Source organism: Cupressus sempervirens, chromosome 9 (genome assembly GCF_028749045.1).
Source record: "Cupressus sempervirens isolate cs-2001-9-10 chromosome 9, ASM2874904v1, whole genome shotgun sequence".
Taxonomy (NCBI): domain Eukaryota; kingdom Viridiplantae; phylum Streptophyta; class Pinopsida; order Cupressales; family Cupressaceae; genus Cupressus; species Cupressus sempervirens.
Window position 1 is genome coordinate 2,718,196 of NC_143126.1, and position 22,603 is coordinate 2,740,798.

At 39.7% G+C, this 22,603-nt stretch overlaps 1 protein-coding gene across 1 annotated transcript in view; it reads right to left on the reverse strand.

Annotated features, from left to right (window-relative positions):
* Positions 1–1,251: 1,251 nt before the first annotated feature.
* LOC149537330 (uncharacterized) overlaps positions 1,252–22,603 on the reverse strand; it is an 89,039-nt gene continuing 67,687 nt past the window's right edge. The window contains exons 4-6 of the mRNA XM_089802841.1: positions 4,751–4,922; positions 4,322–4,462; positions 1,252–4,219 (exon numbers count right to left, since the gene is read on the reverse strand). Coding sequence (XP_089658967.1) covers positions 1,580–4,219; positions 4,322–4,462; positions 4,751–4,922 — 2,953 coding nt within the window. The 3' untranslated portion in view covers positions 1,252–1,579. The remainder of the gene's footprint in view (positions 4,220–4,321; positions 4,463–4,750; positions 4,923–22,603) is intronic.

The following is a 22,603-nucleotide window of genomic DNA, read 5'->3' on the forward strand; positions in this document are numbered from 1 at the left end:
TATGGTTATTTTAGCCATTTTCCCGTGGTCAACAAATCTCTGCCTAATTTTGTCTCTCCAAAACAGATCAGTGTGCATATTGTTAATTGTTTCTTCTGATGTTATATTACAATTTCTGCTTTCGTGTGTTTTTTTTGTGGCAGGAATTCATCTCTCTTATGGCTATCATCTGGTCTAAATTCTCTCCTTGATGCTTGGTTTGCATTACAAATTTGATTCTTCCAAATTCGTCTCAATAAAAGACTTCCGGAATTTGAATGGACTCGTAGAGCAAACCTTACAATATTTTGAGGGACATCACAAGATAAGTTTCACAAGTTAATATGGGAATAGGCATTATAAAGAAAGAATAATTATTAACTTGAGGAATTTGACCTCACTTCCAATTATCAGCAAAAAGGCCTATTTAGAGGCCAGTATCCCTTTGAGAACAAAGATTCCTGTAGCTTGGTTGAGAACTAGCTTGCATCATCTTTGGTGTGAAATAAGTAAATAGTAGAGACTTAAAGAAGCATCGAAAGAGAACTCTTGCCTTTTGCACAATCGGGACAATGAAAACAGAGAAGTACTATTACTTTTGGAATGTAAAGCTTACAATGACATCCAAGTCGAGTACACAAGTAATTTAGCTGAAATTTCAGTTCTACGATCTCTCAAGGAGCAGATCATTGAGAGAACTGAAGAGTCCATTATCAAATTGAATAACAGAAAATCAGCACTTCAAAAAGCAAAAAGAGCAGGGACTGCTTTCCTGCGGACTGCATTCGGTATCATAGACATCTACTGCCCTGGTACTATTAAATAGCAAATAGTATCTCCCATTCAAGCAAAGACAACAACTACTGGTTATTTTGACCCAAGAAAATCTTTGTTTGCTGGCCAAACCATTTTACATGATGATAGTGGGAATTATTCAGTAAGTTTGTAGCTGACTAGAAGAATGTGACAACTTGACTTTTTAACAAACACATTCGAATTTTGGTGAAGCGATGAAGCACAGCAATATTTTCTTAAGAAGAGAATGGGTGCCAGATAAAATGCTATGAGCACAGCTATCTTTGGGTAGTTATTTAACGTTGAGATTATTAGAGTTTTAGAGTCCATGATTATAAATGATGAGTGCAATTTTTTTGGAGTAAACTGTTTAGTATTTTATTCTGTGACCCAAAACACACATTATATATTTCAAGTGAACCATGCACTTACTCTGCAAAAGTGTTCAACAAAAAGGGAACTCTTCATACAGGCAAGTTACTGAGTGGTTAAATTTGCCACTTTAAATCAAAAATAATTTTAATCATATGTATAACTTTACAAGAACAAATCAAAGAGCTGCCCTTTTACAGAAAATTAAATCAGAACTGGATAGTTTCCGATAAGAGAAATATATCAACCTAAGGCACTTCAAAATAATGACAGAAAAGACAATTCATCCCAATTCTTGCTAGACATAAATGCTGACTATACTGCAAATAGTATTCAGAAATAACACTGGGAATGGACAGACCTCCCTTCTGAAGAAATAAATAATCTACAACTGATAATAGTAGCGTCTTGCTTATCCATAATACAATACAATTCATTGTCTCTTCAGGGATTTAAACTTGGCAGCTAAGTCATCATAGTCTGGGAGTTTTGGATGAACATGTGCAGCACGTCTTGATGAGTTCTCTTTTTGTGCCTTTGATTCTCCAGCGGAGGATGGAGATTGAAAGCTTGTCCGAGAGGATGTTGTGGATCCTGACAGAGACTGCTTCGGAGCTTGGAACTGTAGATTTGAGTGAGAAAGATGAGCATGAGTTTCATTTACAGAACTCGGTGTTGGTCTAGAGAGATTTCCAGTCAGCTTTGGATTTCCATGTTTGGTGTTTGGTGATGCATTGTGGGAGTTATCAGAAAGAGGAAACCCATATTTGTTTCCACTACTTTCATTATGTGTCTCCAACTCAGTCTCCTCATCACTCTCGGATTCCATGCTATCAGACTCAATAAAGATCTCAGGTACTTGAGTGTTCGAACGTGAATTTACCATATTTCCTTTCTTTGGTACTGGTTCAACAATCAATTTATGACTATCTGTTTCCTTCCTGATAGCTCCACCAGTATTAACTTGTTTCTCCTGTTGTCTTCTCAAAGATTGAGATTTAACTGTGTAAGTTTTATTATCATCATGGATTCTATTTGAAGGCTGATGATAAAGATCTGTTCTGACAGCTCTTTCCATAGACATATCATTTTCATTATCAGATTCCATGCCATCAGTATCACCAAACATGTTAGATGCTTGAGCATTTTCACGTGAATCTACTTTATTTCCTTTCCTCGATGGTGGTTCTTCAACTGACTGACGAATATCTGTTTGCTTCCTACTAGTTCTGCTATTACTGACTTGGTCCTCCTGTTCTCTTCTCAAAGGTTGAGATTTATCAGCAAATGGTTTATCACGATCGGTCCTATTTGAAGCCGGATGATAAATATCTGTCCTGACAGTTCTTTTCATAGGCAAATATTCATGACCAGCATTAACAAGTTCATTTTGCTGATTTGCTTTCCATTGAGATTTTGTATTCCTCTCATTAATTTCAACCAAATACCTCCCAGAACGATCGTGATCATTTAAAGGCCAGTTTGCACTCTCTATGAGAACATCTGAACCAGATTTCCCCCTCAGCATTGAATTGCTCATATCATCATCACTTGCACTTGAATCATATGATGCATTCCCTGGTTGTGTTGAAAACTTGTCTAGCGGTCTACTGTTGTTTAAGAATAAGTTTTGCATGTGGGAGTTGGACTGAGAAACATCTGGAGACTGCATAGGTTGTTGAAATGCTGAGTTTGACTGATACAGATTACTATGTGCTTCATTCATATAACTTGCCTTTACTGCAGGGCTATCTTCATTCTTCTGATGACTCCATTTATTATCTGATTGCAGCTTCTGCGGAGAGACATTAAACAGAGGAAACTCATTAACTGCATTGCCCCTTTCTTCAGCTCTCTTTGATTCAAACTCCTCCACACTCCTAGATTTTTTGTTGAAGGAAACATTAAAACCCTTTGATGGCTGAGTGTTTGAGTGCAAAGATATTGGATCTCTTTTCTGAAGCCCTGATCCATCAACAGAATTGCTAAAGTCAGACTCCTTTTCAGCATAAGTTTTATCTTCTTTAATATTAATGTACTGTCTCTCTTCTCTAACATATGCAGATTCCTTTGCACCATGCACACTATTATCACTGGCGATTTCATCCGAAGGCCACTGATAACTCTCTAGCCTTCTAACACTTTTCATTGGCAATTCATATCCATCATCAATCTTTCCTGTTTCTTTCTGCTGATTGCTTTGCCAAATTGCACTGTTATCAGACTTTAGATAATTATTACCACTTTCCACATGATGCTTCCCAGACAGATCATTACCAAGCAAGGTTTGATCTTCAGGTTGCACAGCCTCACTAGAACCAGGCCTACTAGATGTCCCTGAATTATTTAATTCCATCATCTCCTCATCACTTGAGCTTGAGCTAAAGGAAGTAGATAAATTTTTTCTTGAATATTTCTTATTAAGTGTATTATGCTTTGAGAGTTCAGCAGCAGCTTTTGCAGCTTCACTTGCCCTTTCTGCAGAATATGCAGCTGCCTGAGCAGCAGATGCAGCATCTTTAAATTTCATGTTCCATTCTTTGTTGTTAGAAACTTCCCTCTCACTTGACACAGTGGATGAATCAACAGATGCATTAGACTGATCAATCTTGTAGGATGCTGATCGCTGAGATGAATCATATTCGTCACCAAGAGTGTTTCTTGGGACCAATGTGTTTCTCTGACCCAAGGAAAGAGAATCAAAAGGCCTCTTTTCCAAAGTTTCCTGATGCAAATTTGTAGCTTTCATATTGTTTTCACTTGCTGGAGCTTGAATAGGTTTTTTCTCAACATTGCCTCTGGAAACAAATGAGTCCATTCTGTTTCTTTTCGCACTTTGTGAATCTTCAGTAGCTTGCATACCTAAAGTGTTAGAGCTTTTGGAAATATTGTTCACTGAGGATTCCCTATAGTTTGTAGCTTCTACAGAGTGAGAATTTCCTGAACTGTTTGGCATTTTGCTTGCCAAAACTTGAAATTCAGGTTCACACTTGTTACCAGATACAGACTGGTAAGATTCTTTCTTATGCTCTGTTGGAAAATTGGCAGCCCCGACAAACTTACTTGGACCATTCTGTTTGACAAAATGTAGAACAGGTTATCAAAAGAATTAATTTTGCTTAGAATAAAAATTTGGAATTATCAACAGACAAGGGACTTCTGGCAAGGATCTTACCAGCAGATCTTCAGGGGGCTTCAAAAGATCTCTTTCAGATTCAGATGGGTCCCATTTGATTTGGTGTTCCTTAGCTATTTCTTTCATCACCTTTAATTTTTGTACTCCGTTTGGAGCTCTAGCAGATAGCTTTTCAATAACCTGCAGTAAATAAAAAAATAAATCACTAAAACATAAAGAAAATTCCAGACTCTAACAAAATATTGCAGTAAAAATGGATAAAAATATAATTGTAGAATAAGTTCACAATCATAGAGCTAAAGACTGATTGCAAGCTCACTTCTTTTTTCAAACAAAGAAATCGAGATTCCATTTACAATTTTACACCACTCTCAAGTAAGTAGGCAATAGGAAATTGATTTTATCTGCTAAAACTCAAAAGTATTTGATACCAACTACAGTGAATGGCATATCAAAGCTTGTACTTACAGTCCTGTTCACACCACATTCAGGGCGCAGCTCCACTGCTGAGGCAACAAATTCTTTCCCATATTTTGACCCAAAGTGGCTGCGAATTTCTATAAGTTCAGGAATATCAGCACATCTTGGAGCTGTGAAGATCAAAGTTGAGATTGCTTCCAGCAAATCAATTGGGCAATTCCTGTCAACAAATGAGTAACTTTAACTTAGCCAACTGATCAAGAAATACCATCAGGCTAGTAGACAATACACACAATTGGTCATAGTTAAAATGGAAATGGAATTCAAGCACATAATACAGAAAGGAAAGAAAATAATATTACAATGTACCAAAAGCTTTACAAATATAAGACAGCTATGTATAGTGGCAGCAATATCTTGAAAGAGATGCCTTGCCACAAAACTAGATTCAAACAAAAATCTTTAAAGAAATTTCTGGCAGAAAATCAAAGTCAAACAATTGACTTTAGAATCTGAGAAGCTATGTAACAGGTATTTCCCTGAAAAGCAGAGAGAATCTGTCACAATATGAAACTTAATAAAACACGAATTTTTTGTTTTGCAAAACTTCAGAGTGTTCTACATTTTGATTTTCCAATTTTGGATCCCTTGAAAACATTTTTCGCAGAGTGAACTCTTCCAACCAATACGTATGCCTGTTGAAATGACTGACGTAGATGTAATCTGTGACCTAAGCTTAAAAAATTCATTCACAGGTTTCAATTCTATCAACTATAAGCAAGTTATGTTCCTCACAAGCTTACCAGATCGTCTGCTGGTATTTTTCCAACACAGTTGCAATAGTCATATATTTTGACCAGAGTACTTTGGCACGATCTTTCAAAAGCATCAAACAATTTTCAGTTCCCACTGACAGAGTGGTTATCATCAACCCCAACAAAACTATTGTAAACATTAATAGAACACAATATTTTAATATTTGTAGTAATCCTGACTTAATATGGTCAGAAAATTAAACCCAGGCTAATGATATTTTTTGTCAAACAGTTGGTATGTAATTCTGATAACAAGTTCTGGTATTGCTGTAAATAATTCGGTTCCAGAATGTATCACAAAATAACTATGAAATCCACAAACAACGTGATAATCTTAGAAAATAACAGTACCACCTTTATTATTTCAACTCACAACAAACCCCATACAAAGTTATGTTATGGAATATCGTGGAGTAACAATTACTTAATGGGCCTTTCAACATTTATATATATTTAATTTTCAAACGCAGACAAGTAAATGGTGGAACCTGGCTTTAACAGAATGCTTGACCTGTGAACTGCCTGCCGTGAAGTTGCTTCAATTGGCGCGGTTGTTGGTTAGCAGAGAGGATGCCTCTGTGGAAATAACTGTGGCCCACTGTTACACTTCTGTACTATCACCTCTGTTGCTTGCTTGCAGGCCCTGCTATGTATTCCCTGGTCAACGGTTGGTATAGAGTGGACCTGTGTAGCTACCCGTGGGTTACACTGCATATAGATGTCACTGCAAGTTCTGCTGCCTCCCGTATGCTGCTCCTGTTCTTCCTTTCTGGCTCGTCACTCTTGGCTGTGAATGCATTCACGTATAGTAATCTCACTGTGGTGGAAGCCTGGCTACCAAAACAACTATCCTCTTCACTCCCGTACTTGGTCACTGTAGGTATGGTACTAAGGCACGCAGGTAATACCAAAAACAATGAAAATAGACGGGTACTTCACAGTATAATATCTTTCTTCTGCTGTAAGATAAACTGATCTATACTCCTGCCGTCCCAAACACAGATTATCTTGTACTGACCTGAATGTGTTAGATTGCCTTCAAACACCTGTAATACCTTCAACTTCCACTTCTTAAACATCTTCAGTGCAAAAATCCTGGAGTCACAGTTCTAAAATTGCAAATGTGAGATACTAGGTTTGCGTCTAGTCTCACTATTCTTTCTCAACGGGTTTCATCCTTAGGAAAATCCAATCACAATTAAGCAACCATTAGGATTTCGTAGAAATATCATATATTCGTTGTGTCCTTTCCCAAGACGGAGTCTCTTATTTATAACCTCGAAATGAGGGAGAAGTGTTGGAACAAGAGATGTGGGATAAAACACCAATTCTGTCTTCTAGTCACTTAAGTCACTTTATAAAGTGAATGCCTTATTCAAACATAAAACTTTATTAAAGCACTTTAATACATTAAATGACGAACTTAAGAGAAATCTTCCCTTGTGACTGGCAAGCATCCTTACTGGTAATGCCGTTAATCTATCCGGATGTGGAGATAGATTAACTAGGAGCCAAAAGAACTAGCACAAAAGAGGGGACATGACAATATTCTATTAAAGTAACAAGATACCGATTACAAAGAGGTTCATCTCCTTGTACAGAGATTGGAGGATGAAACCATGCAAAAGGATAAACATGACATGAATCATTCAATGCAAAAAATAGTGAATTAAAAAACTTCAGTGATTTTATTACACTGCCACTAACATGATTTTATTACACCAATAAGCCTCCTCTAAAGCTATTTAATATTATTCTAATATCTCCCCTTAAGGTTTATTCTGCTGAAAACAAAATATATCAAACTAATAACACCATTAACCATGAAATTTCCATTCTTCAAAAGCTTTACTTTGAAAGCTAAATTCCCTCGTTCCTGGACAACCAGCTCCCTGAAGTCCTGAATTACAGATCTCTCAAATCACCGGACAACAATCCACGTTATGATACACTCACTTAGCTCCATCAAGTTGTCTCATAACCCTCAGAAGGATATGACTCCCAAGATAACAGACTCCCATGCTAACTAGGCAACTATCCAGTTTGAGCTTTATCTACATTGGCTTTTGTCAGTCTTCAAAGCATGGACTTTTAGATTAAATGAGATTCATCATTCATCTTGGTATAGTAATCCTTCCAAGCTCTCCTAGCAATGCATCTAGAAGATCTTCAACATGGCAACAGAGGGTGCCAGCATTAGCTACAAAAAGCACCTCAACATAATTTACTTCAAGCTCTGACGAACAAAGTGCATTGTTATCCAACCTTCTGAATCTGCTCCATCTCCATTCTAGAAACGTCAGTGAAAAGATCACTCAATGCAATTATTAGAGTCAATGACACTACTACCTTAATTGCCCAATTTATAACTATCACCTAGAATCTCATCACCCATAACTTGAAAAATATTTAAATCATTCATGTACTTGATCATTTTAGTTGGACCTCCAATCTCATCCATTGTGGCGACCACAGATCAAAAGCCAACTTGCCCAAGTAACCTTTGTGTTCAAGGCACTAAACAGTTCACAAAAACCCTTAATGAGAAAGTCTTTCACAAAAGCACAAGAAAATAAATGGTGAAACTGTATGCCCTAGTCATTGCAGAGTAGAAACCAAGAACATGTATTTAACCTTGCATAAATCCACCCACAATTTTCAACTGAAAACAATGTTTAAAATAATGGCACAAAACAAATCCTTGACTAATGGTTGCCAAAATAACCATAACTGGAAAAGAGGCATGATTTTAACTCATACCCATGGCAGAGCACAAGTTCTGGCTAACCTCACAACTTTTTGTAAATCCACAAGACCCATGCATGGATGCAATTTTTATCGAAGGAAACCTAACCATCACAGAAAAAAAAATGTGATATTGAAATGAAATTGAACAATTTTCTTTTGAAACAGTCACAGCTTTCTTGATAAAAAATGACATGATTCTTATAGGAAAAAAAGACCCCAATATTCCATAGTTTTTTTTCTTTTTTGGGTCATTCCAGTTTTCCACAGTTAAAAAAGCAGCATATGTTTTGCAATAAAAAAACACGCAAATTTATACAGCACTACAATTTTGGAACAAACAATTGTGAGTTTCCTTTAAAAAATAGGCCACAAATTATGCTAGGAACAACTCACAATTTTTACCCTTTTCTGCAACTGATAAATTCGCAACTCCCTGCTTTGTGTTAATGCTGGTGTAGCTGCAAGAGAAATCATTCTACTTGAGTGGCAGCTAAGGATCCTCTGAGATTGCAAAGTTGATCTGAACGTAGCCTGAGAGGCAACGTGCATTTCATTAGGTGTATTGTCTTCTCCTCTTAACCATCACTCTCCAACTGAGATATTGATAGGGAGGTTGGATGAACCAATCACAGGTTCATGCTCTTATTCTTCTTGGAAGACTTCTAGGGTGTCTTCACCACACCACTTGTCACCTATAGGATCTTTATTGTCTAAGGATCCCCAAGTCTCTCTAGCCAACCCAACTACCAAGAAAGATTCGCCAATCAAGTCAAAACATGATGCATTCTTGCTCTACTAACCATAGCCTTTAAACCACCTTAAAGGCTCTTTAACCTCCAAATCTTGTACTTTTGCAGAGGTGTGGAAGTATCTCCAAGTACTTCAATTCAACTAACTAGGGGTGTTAGGACTTAGGAGTCTCACTTGGTTCAAGTCTTCATCCATTTTCATCAATTCTTCATATACAGGCCTAAAAGGCTACTAACCTGTAGTCGGCGCTTGGTAATTTAAGTATTTTGTACTTGTGTTAGTGGGTAGTTAGGGGGCGGGGAGTGTGTCGGTTGGTTTCTAACCAACCGACCCCTTTATAAGCAGATTGATACTTGGACTTTGTACATTCATGTTTTTGGTAATATTAATAAAATAAGACTGTTCCTCGCTTGCATTAGGATAGCATTGTGGTATGGTATAATAGTTGTATAAAATTCTGTAACCTCTGGTAGTAATTGCTCTCTACATTTTTGGCACCGTTGTGTAAGTTTGAATCTGGAGGTATTGTGCTTGATAGGATGGACTAATGGGAAGACCATTTATACCTTATATCCAAATTACTAATAGTGACGAAGAAGAGGAGGAAATAACTAGGGAGGATCAGTTGGCATGCAATCTAGTGAGGTTGCGGTCGAGCAGTACGTGCAAAGGGAAGCCCGTGTGAGGACGGTTCCTGAGAGCACGCTACACGACGAACTCTCCATGCCATCGGCAGTGTATGATCTCCTAGGATAGATTCCTCGATTGTTGGCAAGGAACCTCGTACATATCGAGGACGAAAGAGCACAGATCAAGAGGGAAAGAAGAAGGCAATAAGTTCTACAACGGTTTACTGAGAGGGCGCGGAATTCCAAAAGAAAGAAACCCAATAAGCCAAGAGAGGGAGATACGCACTGAATTACTTCATGCCCCTAATTCCAAATAAATACCTGAGGATAGTACCAGAGGAGGAAACTGAGGAGGAAGTGGCCCTAAGAACCTTACATCTCTAGCAGCAAGAAGAGAGACGTCGTAACTGGAGAGCACAAAGGGATTCCCATCAGAGTCAGGAAGGGTGGATTGAACATACTATTGAGGAACTAGCCAACTTGGTTATTTCAAACACACCGGAAAGGCAGTCCAGGTGCGGGAAACTGGAAACCCCTGAACGGCAAGAGGAGATAAGGGATCACGAGTCTAGCCCATTGAGAAGTAGTGTTCCATCGAGAGGTAAACTTCCATCACGAAGTGGTGTTCCATCGGGAGGTAAACTTCCATTAGGAAGTAGAGTTCCATTGGGAGGGAACCCATCAGGAAGTGGTGTTTCACTAGTAAGTGGAGTTCCATCGGGAGGAGGTGTTCCAGCGGGAAGTAAGGTTCCATCCGACGAGGGTGTTCCATTAGGAAGTGGTGTCTCATCTGGAAGTAGGGTTCCACCAAGTGGTGGGTTTCCCTCGGGAGGAGGGGTTCCATTGGGAAGGCGGCAATAAGGGAAAAAAATGGCAGTCGATAAGCAAAAATTGCCCAAATTTACAGGAGACGGATTAGAGGACCCTACTTGCCATTGCAAAGCCTATATAACTATATGGCAAGTGAACAAGGAGAATGATAGTAACAAATGGCTGAAGGCATTTCCTGCCACGTTAAGAGGGATCTCCATAGATTGGTATGCAGACCTCGATGCTGGCAAGAAGAACACTCAAGATAACTTGCATGGAGCATTTGAGGAGGAATTCAAATTGTTAAGAGATGACGATGAAATTGTTACAGAAATCTATAACACCGTGCAAGACAAGAAGGAATCGGTGAAGGCTTATACCAAGCGACTGAAGGAGCTCATCAGCAAATTGGACAATAAGCCTGTGGATGGGTTAAAGAAAAGATGGTTCATTGAAGGCTTCACATTGTCCTTAAGAAAAAAAATGAAGATAGTTCCACCATCCACTTTTGGTGATGCTTGTACGTGTGCAATGGACATTGAAAGTAAAAATAAAACCTCCAAGAGGAGACAGCATGGAAGCTCTAGTGAGAGTTCGGAGGAGAGTGAGGAAGAGTCGAAAACAATCCAAGCCTTGAGAAAGGACCTCAAACGGCTAATGGAGGAAGTAGCCGAAACTAAGGATGAGAAGAAGGAAGGTAAAGACCTATGGTGCACAGACTGCGAAAAAGGTGGTCATACCAAAGGAGCATGCCCAAGAAAGATGTTTTGCAAGATTTGCTAGATAGGCGGTCATGCAATCAAAGACTACCCTTATAACTTGAAAATAAGGAACGCCCAGATACTATTTACTAGAGAATAGTCTACACCACCAACAACTCCCCCAAAGAACAATAATATAGAATAGGCAATAAACCAAGGGGGTACAGGAATAACCGAAGAGGCAGTGCCAATAATAGTAATAACAATAGCAACACGAACACACCCCAACGGGCAATCCAATATGATTCTTGAGGACGGCCCATGATCCAATGCAGAAGATGCAACAAATGGGGCCATTTTGCTTGAGAATGTCAAAACGAAGGGGAACAGAATGGAGGAATGCTCTGCAAATGGTGTGGGTCAGGCAACCATGAGGATGCCAATTGCCCAAAGCAAAAAGGTGTGAACATGCTGGATATTGAAGAATCAGAAAGGGAGGTACTTGCAATAACAAGGATGCAAGCCAAGAAAGCTATGTACCGGGAGGTGACAGTGGAAAAAACAAGATTCGAGGAGGCAAAGCAAAACATCCAGAATGAGCGGAGAGGAGAAACAACAGCTAAGCTAGCCAAGACCCCTAAGGGCAAGGGGGTTAACTAACATCATAAGGAAAGTATTAGAAACCACCATTCCTGTCTCCATTGGGGAATTACTGGATACTCTACCACAATTACAAGTTGCATTGACACAAGGAACGCGGCTAATGGAGCAAGATCCCATGGGGAACCAGAGGCAGTAGAACAAGTGGAAATAGAAGCAGTAGAAGGGGTAGAACAAGAAAAAACTTCAGTGGAAAAGGAAGAAAATACCTTATGTACAACAGGTCTAGGGAGAGTGCCAAAAGTGGTAGAGATGGAAATTATGGGGTACAAACTCTCAAACACGATAATTGATGGAGGCTCGAAGGTGAATGTTCTATCAGAAGATACTTGGAAGGCAATCGGGGAACCTACCTTGTGGCCCCCCAAATTTCAACTGATAGGAGCAGATCAGCATGGCATCAAACCAATTGGCACCCTGATAGGGCAAAAGGTAACAATAGGAACCCAACAATTTGTTTTAGATTTTGTAGTTATTACCTTGGTGAAGAAGGGATATGATGCTTTATTGGGGAGGGGATGGCTGGTAGTAGCAAAAGCTAATCACAACTGGAAACAAAACACCCTCTCTATTGAATCAGAGGGAAGGAAGTACATTATTGATCTCAAAAACCAATCAGTAAGTCAGGACTTGGCATCTGACTCTGAAGAAGAAGAGTATGAAGGGATGGAACCCAACGAGGAAGGAGTACTCAAGTTGGGGGAGTACTTGGAGGATGACACAGACTCCCTTAAGGGTTTATTTCACTGGCAGATGGGCGATTATGAAGTCTTCCAAGCAGATTGCAACATGTTACAAATACAAGAATCAAAGGAACAATATCCAGAAGGGTATACGGAGTACAAAGAGGGTGTAACTGCCTTGAACACGACACTTGCCCACATTTTTGACCAAAAAGTGGAATACAAAGAGGCTAGTCTCCAAGCCTTAAACCTAGAAGCAAGGCAAGCCAAAGAAATCTTTATAGGTGATGATTGGGATCCTATGCTGAAAGCGGCAGCACTCAGAATCTTTATGGAAAACAGAGACGTTTTTGCATGGACATACAAGGACTTGAAAGGAGTACCATCTAAGGTGTGTGTCCACCGGATTCCACTCATCTCGGGAGCGAGGCCAGTGCAGGAACGACCTTATAGAATGAACAGAAACTATGCGGAGCGGGTAGGAGAGGAAATCACAAAGATGTTGGATGCAGGGATGATATTTAAAATTTAGACAAGCGAATGGGTTTGTCCTATTGTAATATCACTCAAGAAGGATGGTACTCAAATTCAAATATGTGTAGATTTCAGAAGCCTAAATGTTGTGGCTATAAAAGACCCATTTCCCATTCCATTTACAGACAACATTTTAGAAGAAGTAGCTGGCCATGAGATGTACTCTTTTATGGATAGATTTTTCGAGTATAACCAGATTAGTATTGCGAAGGAGGATAAGCTGAAAACTACATTTGTAGTGGAAGAGGATGAGGACCAAGTCAGTTCTGAAGACACGGCAGATGATACAAATTCCTCCTCTTCTGATTCCCAAGCAGTCGAGATTCGCCTAAGTCACTTACAGGGCACTCCAAGTGAAGTAGTGTTTCTGCCACCTACAACAGGGCCCCTTCCTACAAGGGTCACTGAGGTTCCTCAGCCGGCTTCTCCACCTGGTGATGTTGGGGTGTCACCAGTTTCTTCCACCGAAGACACCATCTTAAAAGCAGCAAGTGGCCCAAGACACTTTCCGACATGGGGGTCTTCTAAGCTATCTATTCCAGGAATCAAGCCTCTTCTCTCGCCAGAACAACCTACTCGCACCAAGGTGATTGATTTAAGAGGGCAAGTTCACTGTGGACATAAGGTATGGCTACAGACACCTCTCGGGCCAGAAGTAGTTCAGCCTGTGGCTCTTGTTGTTAAGTCGGTCGTGGGGGAGCAACCAAAGGACCTTTCCTCTCCAGAGCAAATACTGTTTTAGACGAGGCTAACAAGCTACTGGAAGAAGAGGGGTTGGTGTCCTCCCCAGTGCCCTCGCGGCTTGAGGAACTAGTGGAAATACAAAGGGGGGATGAGGAACCTTTCGTTCCAACTTCTTTTGCAGCTCAAGCAGAAGGATTTCTTACGAAGTTACAGGCTATGGAGCACTCTACCCGGGGACTCCTTCAGCATGCGCAGTCATATAACTTGGACGGTGTACTCGCCGCAGCTACAACATTAGCCCAGTTCATGTGAACTGACTGCTAGACAGATTGGGGTCTTTTAGAACAGAGTAACTACAGCCAGGAAGAAATTGCCACTACTTGGACTAGTCGTTCTATCATTTCTCAGACTCGGGTTGCTTCCTCTCCTCTCATGGCCTCTCTGGCTGCTATAGAGACAGCTTTCCAAAGTGTTTTTGTGGAAGCCTAGTGGGACAAACGACTTCATAAGCAAGTCCAGGTAGAAAAGAATGCTCTGTTAGCAGGATGGCAGTTGGAGCGAGCTGAGTTGGAAGGCAAGTTGGCAGCAGTTGAAGCTAAAAAGATGGATGCTTTGCGGGTACTTCAGGGCGTTCGTACTAGCAGAAGACAGCGGAGCAGGAGCTGCAACACCTACAAGGCACTTCGTGTCCAAGGATGTCCTCCAATCCTTCTTCTTGAAACATTTTTCAGTTGTTTTAGTCGTCTGAAAGATGACTCGTTTTTGGGGGGGATATATGTAGTCGACAATTAGTTTGTAGTCAGCACTTGGTAATTTAAGTATTTTGTACTTGTGTTAGTGGGTAGTTAGGGGGCGGGGAGTGTGTCGGTTGGTTTCTAACCAACCGACCCCTTTATAAGCAGATTGATACTTGGACTTTGTACATTCATGTTTTTGGTAATATTAATAAAATAAGACTGTTCCTTGCTTCCATTAGGATAGCATTGTGGTATGGTATAATCGTTGTATAAAATTTTGTAACTTCTGGTAATAATTTCTCTCTACATAGCCCCAATCAGGTCTCCTACACTGAGAAAATAGGAATTCTCTCCCAATCCTTCCAAAGAAACCCTATAACTTTTCTTGGGAATCTTGGATCATATGCCAAGCCCTCAAGGATTTTTGGGGTCTGGGGGTCACCACCATCCGTACAATACCCTAACTCAAATTGAGTGGATTTAAGGGTTTTTATACTCTTACTGGTTGTTCTGCAAAATAGAGAGTTTTATGCTCACAAATAGATTGGTGTGAGCACTCCCTCTTCACCAAATCTTGGCAAGGCTCCTATCTTCACATTCCAAAAGGAATTTGACTCTAGCTATTCACCTCTACAAGTTATGTTGTTTGCACTTTGGTCTTCCCTAGCGGGAATCACCATAGGCTCGCCTAGGGCAAGACATTATAAATAGCTTCCCTACATTTGAGGGCCCAAGCTTCTACACAATGTATGTACATGGAGTCTACTCACTATTCCCAAGAGGCCGTTCAGAATGGACGATGGGAAAGTGAGTTAGAACCCCATCTTTTCAAACTGCCTGGACAGAACCAGCAACAGTGCCAAAACAAGACTATTTACAAAAGGAAAGCAAATGTGCACAAAATTCTTATCTAATGCCACACAGAATTAAGAAAACATCTAAACTACTCACAACAGGTGTTATAGTATCAACTTCAATCCTCTAACTACCCACTATCATGGAAAATACACAGAAAATGCTCAAAAATCACTTCAAACTCCAATATTCAGAACTTCTCTCCATACAATGGGCGTCCAACCCTGCATTTTGATCAAGGCATGTCTTATGTAGGGTGGTTAGGTAGGTAGTTACCCCTTAGGGCTCCTTGTCACCAATTTGCAACATTTAACATTTCAAAGTTGCAAAGTTGCACAATGCAACTTTTACATCTTTTTGACAAGTTATTGCACAACTTAGCTAAATGAGTTCCAATACTCCCTAAACTTCACCAAAGACATTAACTATGGTAAAAACATGACTCTAACCCATCCTAGACCCTACTGGCCTCATGCTGACATCATCATCAGCTTTGTGCAAATCGGGGGCTTTTACATCTTGTTGATCCCTAATTGCACCTGCAAGTGTACTAAGAGTCATCAAACAAAAACCCTATCGCACTCCTACCATGGTCCACATGACCTTAAAACAAAAAGGTGCACACGCACAATAAAACAAAAACTTGGATTGATTAAGCAATCCTTGGGTGCTCCCGCACCAGACATCATCTGTTCTGCCTCTCCATTTTCGAGCGGCTATTTAGGGGTCGGTTTTTCTTCCTATAATCTTGCCTTCCTCTTTGTGGAGTTAGAATGACTTGGCACCGAGAACTGATGACTTGGGACCGTTTTATGTGTTGTTGTCAGGCCAAAGATGCACGTCATCAACAAGCAACTGAAGAGTCTTATTTCCCATGTAACCATCGACTCTTGACAACCTATGTGAGCATCGTCAGTTTTGACGACGTGTCTATGATTTACAGGATGCAGAAACAAGAACGGTCATTTTAGACTTATCCTTGATGCCTCTTCCTTGTATAGATGGGCCTCTTCATTTTTGGGTGTATTATCATTCATTGGGTGCTGTTTTTGTTAATGATTCAGGCGATGGAATTGGTGATAGTATATTAAGTTCATTTGATCAGGGTTGCTTCATGGTCTGGAGTTATTCCCCTGTTTTGGTATCAGCAGCCATTCTCATCTGATGAATTATATTCTAGTTTATTCATGAGCGGTATGTCTAAGTGTGTATAGAGTACAGCTTAGATTTTTCTTTATACATTCTAAGCTGGATGCCTGTTCATATATCTTTTGAAGAGCTGTATTCTTGCTTGATTGCTTAATCAGGAGCTGTCTGATTAAGCACTGATTATTGAGACATCAAAAGAGAGCAAAGTCATGTAATTACTTTAAGCATTCAATAAAAGGATCTTTTTGGGTGTCGCTGAATTTTTCACTTGAATAGGGGGTGTTTCCTAGGGTAAATACTAGCGCAATCTGTCTTGTGTATTTCTGAGATTTTTGATATTTGGGTAATTGCTATTCTGGTTTCTGAAAATCTAACATGGTATCAGAGTGGGTCTGAGAAAGTTTGATCTGAACCAGAAGTCAGCTATATGTGTTATTTTTCTCTTCTTTTCTCGGGGGCAGTTGTTCTTTCGTTTCGTGTGGCAAGGGTGAGTGGCTTCAAATTTGAAGATAGATTAGACGGCTCCTCTGATTTCTTTTCCTGGAAGCCTACTATTCTGATGGCACTCAAAGAGAATGATCTTCTTCATTATGTAGATTCAGATCTTACAGAACCCTCTGATGAAGCTGAGAAAGGTCAACGGAAAAAAAATAAGATCATGGCCAAGAAGATGTTGATTGATTCTGTCAAGGATCATCTATTTCTCATAATTTCAAAGTTAGGTTCAGCCAAAGAGATGTTTCAGACTCTGAAGAACTTACGAATTCAACAACACTAGCCGAACTCTAGCCTTAAGACGTCAACTTCTGCATGTTAAAATGGCTAGAGGAGAATCAGTTGTTTCTTATTTTGTAAAGATTACGGAATTTAGAGATCAGCTCAGTGCAATATGAGAATCCTTTGCAGATAAAGATTTGGTCATGTTAGCCATGAATGGTCTCCCCCACTCTTGGGAATCTTTCATTCAAGGTATTAGAGGAACAAGTGATCTTCCTAATTTGATAGGTTCAGGGCTGACTGCATTCAAGAGGAATGCAGACTGGAGGCAAGAGGAGTTGGACAGAAATCTCTCAATGAAGAAGATCGTGCTCTGGCTGCTCATACATCTAAAAAGAAAGGAAGTGAATGGATGAAAGAAAATTACAAGTGATATAGAGATCCAGATTCTGATTCAGCTCCTGAACCAAAGAAGAGAAAGGATCTTTCCAGGATTAAATGCTTTAGATCTGACAAATATGGTCATTTTGCCAAAGATTGTTTATCAAAACAAAAACATCAAGCTGCTGCTACAAATGTTGATGTTACTTCTCCACTTAAAGACTTTGATGATGTCAAATCAGATGGATTCTTATTCTAAGATTTTAGATACTGGATTGTTGTTCAATCATTTTTGGTTTACTACTCTGTATCTGGGTGAGTTTGAGGGTATTGTTGAAATCTGGCTGCATTGTTTTAGTGTTCTTCAGCTGGTTCTAAATCCTTGTTGCAAGATTTGTGCTATTTGATGATACCGGTCAAGTCTTCAAAGTTTGTAGCAGCACATTCATAATGTCCTCTTATATTATTATCGAGAGATAAGTCTTTGTTTCCTAGATAATGTTATAAATCTTTTATGTAGTTCTTGAATATAGTAGTTCCTCTATTCTTTCTTTGATCTCTTCATATCTCTTCTAGATGGCCTCGATCCCATGAATTATTATAAACCTCTTGTTTGCAGGTTGCATCAAGGAGCTAAACTATGGTTGATTAATTATCATTAGAGGAAGTTTGTGCAGCAGAGTAAGAATGTCAAAAAATCTTTTCTGCAGATCTGCAAGTTTGTAGCAGAGTGACTGTCAATACCCTTTGTTAAGTTAAAATAAGAATCAGCTCTGTTTTGTTGTGACTGCTGCCTCCGGTGAGAGGGAGTCTGATTATTCACTTTTGAACAAGGAAGTCAGCACTTTTGAACAAGGAAGTCAGAAGGTTTAGAAGCAGTTTCAAGAATGAGCTAGTCTCAGCATTCACATAACTTTTGCCCACTAATGAGTTCTTCTCCGAGAGGGAGAAGTTCGAGGTGCAATCCCTTGCTAATAAGTTCTTCTCCGAGAGGGAGAAGTTTGAGGTGCAATCCCTTGTTAATGAGTTCTTCTCCGAGGGAGAAGTTCGAGGTGCAATCCCTTGCTAATGAGGTCTTCTCCGAGAGGGAGAAGTTTGAGGTGCAATCCCTTGTTAATGAGTTCTTCTCTCCAAAGAAGTTTGAGGTGAAATCCCTTGCTAGTGAATTCTTCTCTGTGAGACAAGTTCGAGCTCCATCATGCTTATCAGGATGAGACACACTTTAACAATGGAATGATCTCTCTCTTGCTAAGAGGGAGTGTTAATGCTGGTGTAGCTGCAAGAGAAATCATTCTACTTGAGCGGCAGCTAAGGATTCTCTAAGATTGCAAAGTTCATCTGAACGTAGTCTAAGAGGCAGCGTGTATGTAATTAGGTGTATCATCTTCTCCTCTTAACCTTTTGAGTCCAGCTGTGACGTCATGTGTTCTCCCTCTCCATGTTCAAGTGGCTATTTAGTGGTCGATTTTTCTTCCTGTAATCTTACCTTACTCTTTGTGGAATTACAATGACTTGGCATCGAGAACTAATGACTTGGAACCGTTTTATGTGTTGCTGTCAGGCCTAAGATGCACATCATCAAAAAGGAACTGAAGAGACCTATTTCCTATGTAACTGTCAACTCTTGACAGCCTGTGTGAGCATGGTCAGTTTTGACGACGTGCTATGATTTACAGGATGCAGAAACACGAACGGCCGTTTTGGACTTATCCTTGATGCCTCTTCTTTGTATTGACAGGCCTCTTCATTTTTTGGGTGTATTATCATTCATCGGTTGCTGTTTTTGTTGATGATTCAGGCAATGGAATTGACGATAATATATTGAGTTTATTTGATCAGCGCTGCTTCGTGGTTTGGAGATATTCCCCAGTTTTGGTTCCAGCAGCGATTCTCATCTGATGATTGTTATATTCTAGTTTATTCTTGAGCAGTATATCTGAGTGTGTATAGAGTACAGCTTAGATTTTTCTTTATACATTCTATAAGCCGGATGCCTGTTCGTATGTCTTTTGGAGAGCTGTGTTCTCTCGTGATTGCTTAATCAGGAGCTGTCTGATTGAATACTGATTATTGAGACATCAAATGAGAGCAAAGTCTTAAAATTACTTTAAGCATTCAATAAAAGGATCTTTTCGGGTGTGGCTGGGTTTTCCCCTTGAGTAGGAGGGTTTTCCCAGGGTATATACTAGTGTAATCTGTCTTATTTTTTTCTGAGAATTTTTTATATTTGTGTTATCGCTATTCTGGTGTATGAAAATCTAACACTTTGATACTATATAATAAAAACATTAAGAGAACACAAATCTTAATATTATCAAAATAACAGGATACTGATTACAAAGAGGTCCACTCCTTATGTAGAGATTAGAAAATGACACCATGCAAAAAGCTAAACCACAAAACAAAACAAAAACTTGCCACTAGACTTCATTGCAACTGTATACCTTATCTTCTAATAATTATTTAATATTATTCTTATAAAACCAAACAAGATGACATAGTTTTTGAAAAACAAATCTGGACTATTCTCTTAAACCGCCACCTAGATAACCATCAACTTTAGATTCAAATGAAAGAGTAATCATAGCCAACATACAGAACACTGTACAGCAAAATCCACCAAGCTTGTCAGTGTTGTAAAGATGACAAATTTGGCCTAACAAAGAGCAATCAAGCAAGTTAACAATTGTCACCTGTGGTTGCAAACGTACGGGGTATTTTGAACAGGTATCTCTTTTATATCTTATAATAATTTTGAAGTCCCACTGACCCATTTTGGTAATGAGTGGTCATTTATATAACCTGTTGCTTTCTTTCTTCAACAATCAAACACCAAAACTATTTTAGTTCTTAATATTTTTAATTACAAAGAATATTACTTCGGTGTCCAAAGGTAAACTCTGTAGCCAAATCATCTAAAATTGTAAATAAATATGCTATGACATAGCTATCAATGTGTTGATAAACAGATTTATTGCTGAAATGTTTCTGATAAAGCTTGACCCAACCAATGAGCAGCAACAGTTGAAGAAATTGGTATGGGATTATAAATTTTCCACTAAATTTGAAAGGGGCGGCTCTTTTGTAAGGTACACAAAGAGAAAACCCTGGATAAGGTTAAAATGAAGCCAATAATCTATCCTTTCCCAAGCAAATTTATGAATGGTTAAAATAAGTAGTAGTAAACACAAAGATTCTGCTCCCGGAATGGATGTTTCAAAAAATAAAACTTGCTAACAGGTTTGAATGAAGAAATACTAGCTAACATTAGATAAGTTGTATTTACTTGGGTTTCAAGACAAATAGATCAAAGCTCACCCTAAACTTCGTTTACCCCTTAGGGTAACAAGTTTAGAACATACAGAATAACTAGCAAGGAAAGTAATTCAATGCAAAACAACGTAGTACCAAACCAATATCAGAGAACTCACCAACTTCTTTATAAATCTCACGAAGTGTTTGCATTCATGTATTCAAATTCACAACAACATTACTCCATTTACAATGATTAGGATTGGATACAAGTACATAGAATATAAAGTACCAAAGGGTTGCAACGAATTGTCATGACCAACCAACTACCCAACTGCCTACCCCTTTGGACACTAATCAAATATTAACTATTTTACCAACAACATCATCCCTCCCAAAAAGGAAATCATCTCCTAACAACACACAACAAAGATGAGACACTAAACAACACAAAAAAAATCATGACTAGGGGTGCAGAGAAAATGTGCCTTATAATGAGGGTCCTAGTGGTGGTGTAAGCACCACCAAACGATCTCTTAGCTCACACACTTATCCATCCTCGGCTTCAGGTCCCACTCTGCCAGCATCTATCGCTCCACGGTTGTCTTTACCATAATAGTAGCCTCAAGAACCTCCTTTCTCCTTCTTCTCTATTGCTTCCAATGCACTAAAAAAGATATCCCTCTCTTTCATCTCCACCTACAACCAGGCTGCTATGGCCACCTACTTTGTTAGCAGAGCTTCCCTCTCAACTACCCATGTAGCCCTCTCTTGAGCCAATTCCTATCTATGTTACTCCTCAATCAACAAGGCAGGATGCCAACTCCTCCTTAGTTGTGACCGCTGCAATTGTTTAGCCCTAGATACTATGTGTTGAGTCTACCACAACTAGTAGCAATTCTTTTTGAATGCCTACTCCACCTTCCAAAGTAGAGCCTGACCTCGACTCTCCGTACTTAAAAAATCGCCCCAACCCTCTCAAAGGCCCCAACTCTCAATTATATCAATAATCTTCATGGTTGCCCACCCCCGAGACTCAAAACATCAATGGAACCCTTGTTTGCAGCCCATTTTGACAAACTCCGACAAGGCCTCTACCTACTCCTCAGCCATCCTACTTGTGACCGCGGAGGCTACTATGCACCTAGCTCCTGTAGCCATCTCCTCAATGTGTTGCTCAACGTCACGAATCAAAGGCTCCAGTAGGCCTAATTCAAGTGCCACTATCAATTGCACCACTAGTGCACTCTCCTCCAACTGCCTAACTATAGGTATATTGGGCTTTATCTATCATATTGGTGAATTCTCTCCCTCTACATCCACTATCTCCAGCGGTCCATCGCATCGAGGAGATAGGATAGCAGCCCCCATAGGGGTCATGGGCGTGAGCCAAAATCGACTAAGCCAAGCACTCGTATATGCCCGAGATGGAGCACCACCCATCATTGGAGTGTTATCTGCCACCACTTGAACCTTTGCTCGGCTCAACTGCTCCACCACTGCAATTGCCATTGTGCCAGCCTCAACCTCAGCCACATCCATCATCTCTATGGAAACCATCTCAATTTCTTTTGCCTCACCAACAATACCAAATCTCATGGATACTCAAAATTGGGGCTCCAACAAACTCTACTACAACTATCTCTACTACAACTACACCTCCAACAAACATTACTACTGACTCTGCCACAATTGCATCTAACTTGGTTGTTGATACCATACTCACTAGCATCCTCAACTAACCAAACCCTCTTGCGAGCGCAGTGGTCACACTCCTCTAGTGGTCATCATCGGAG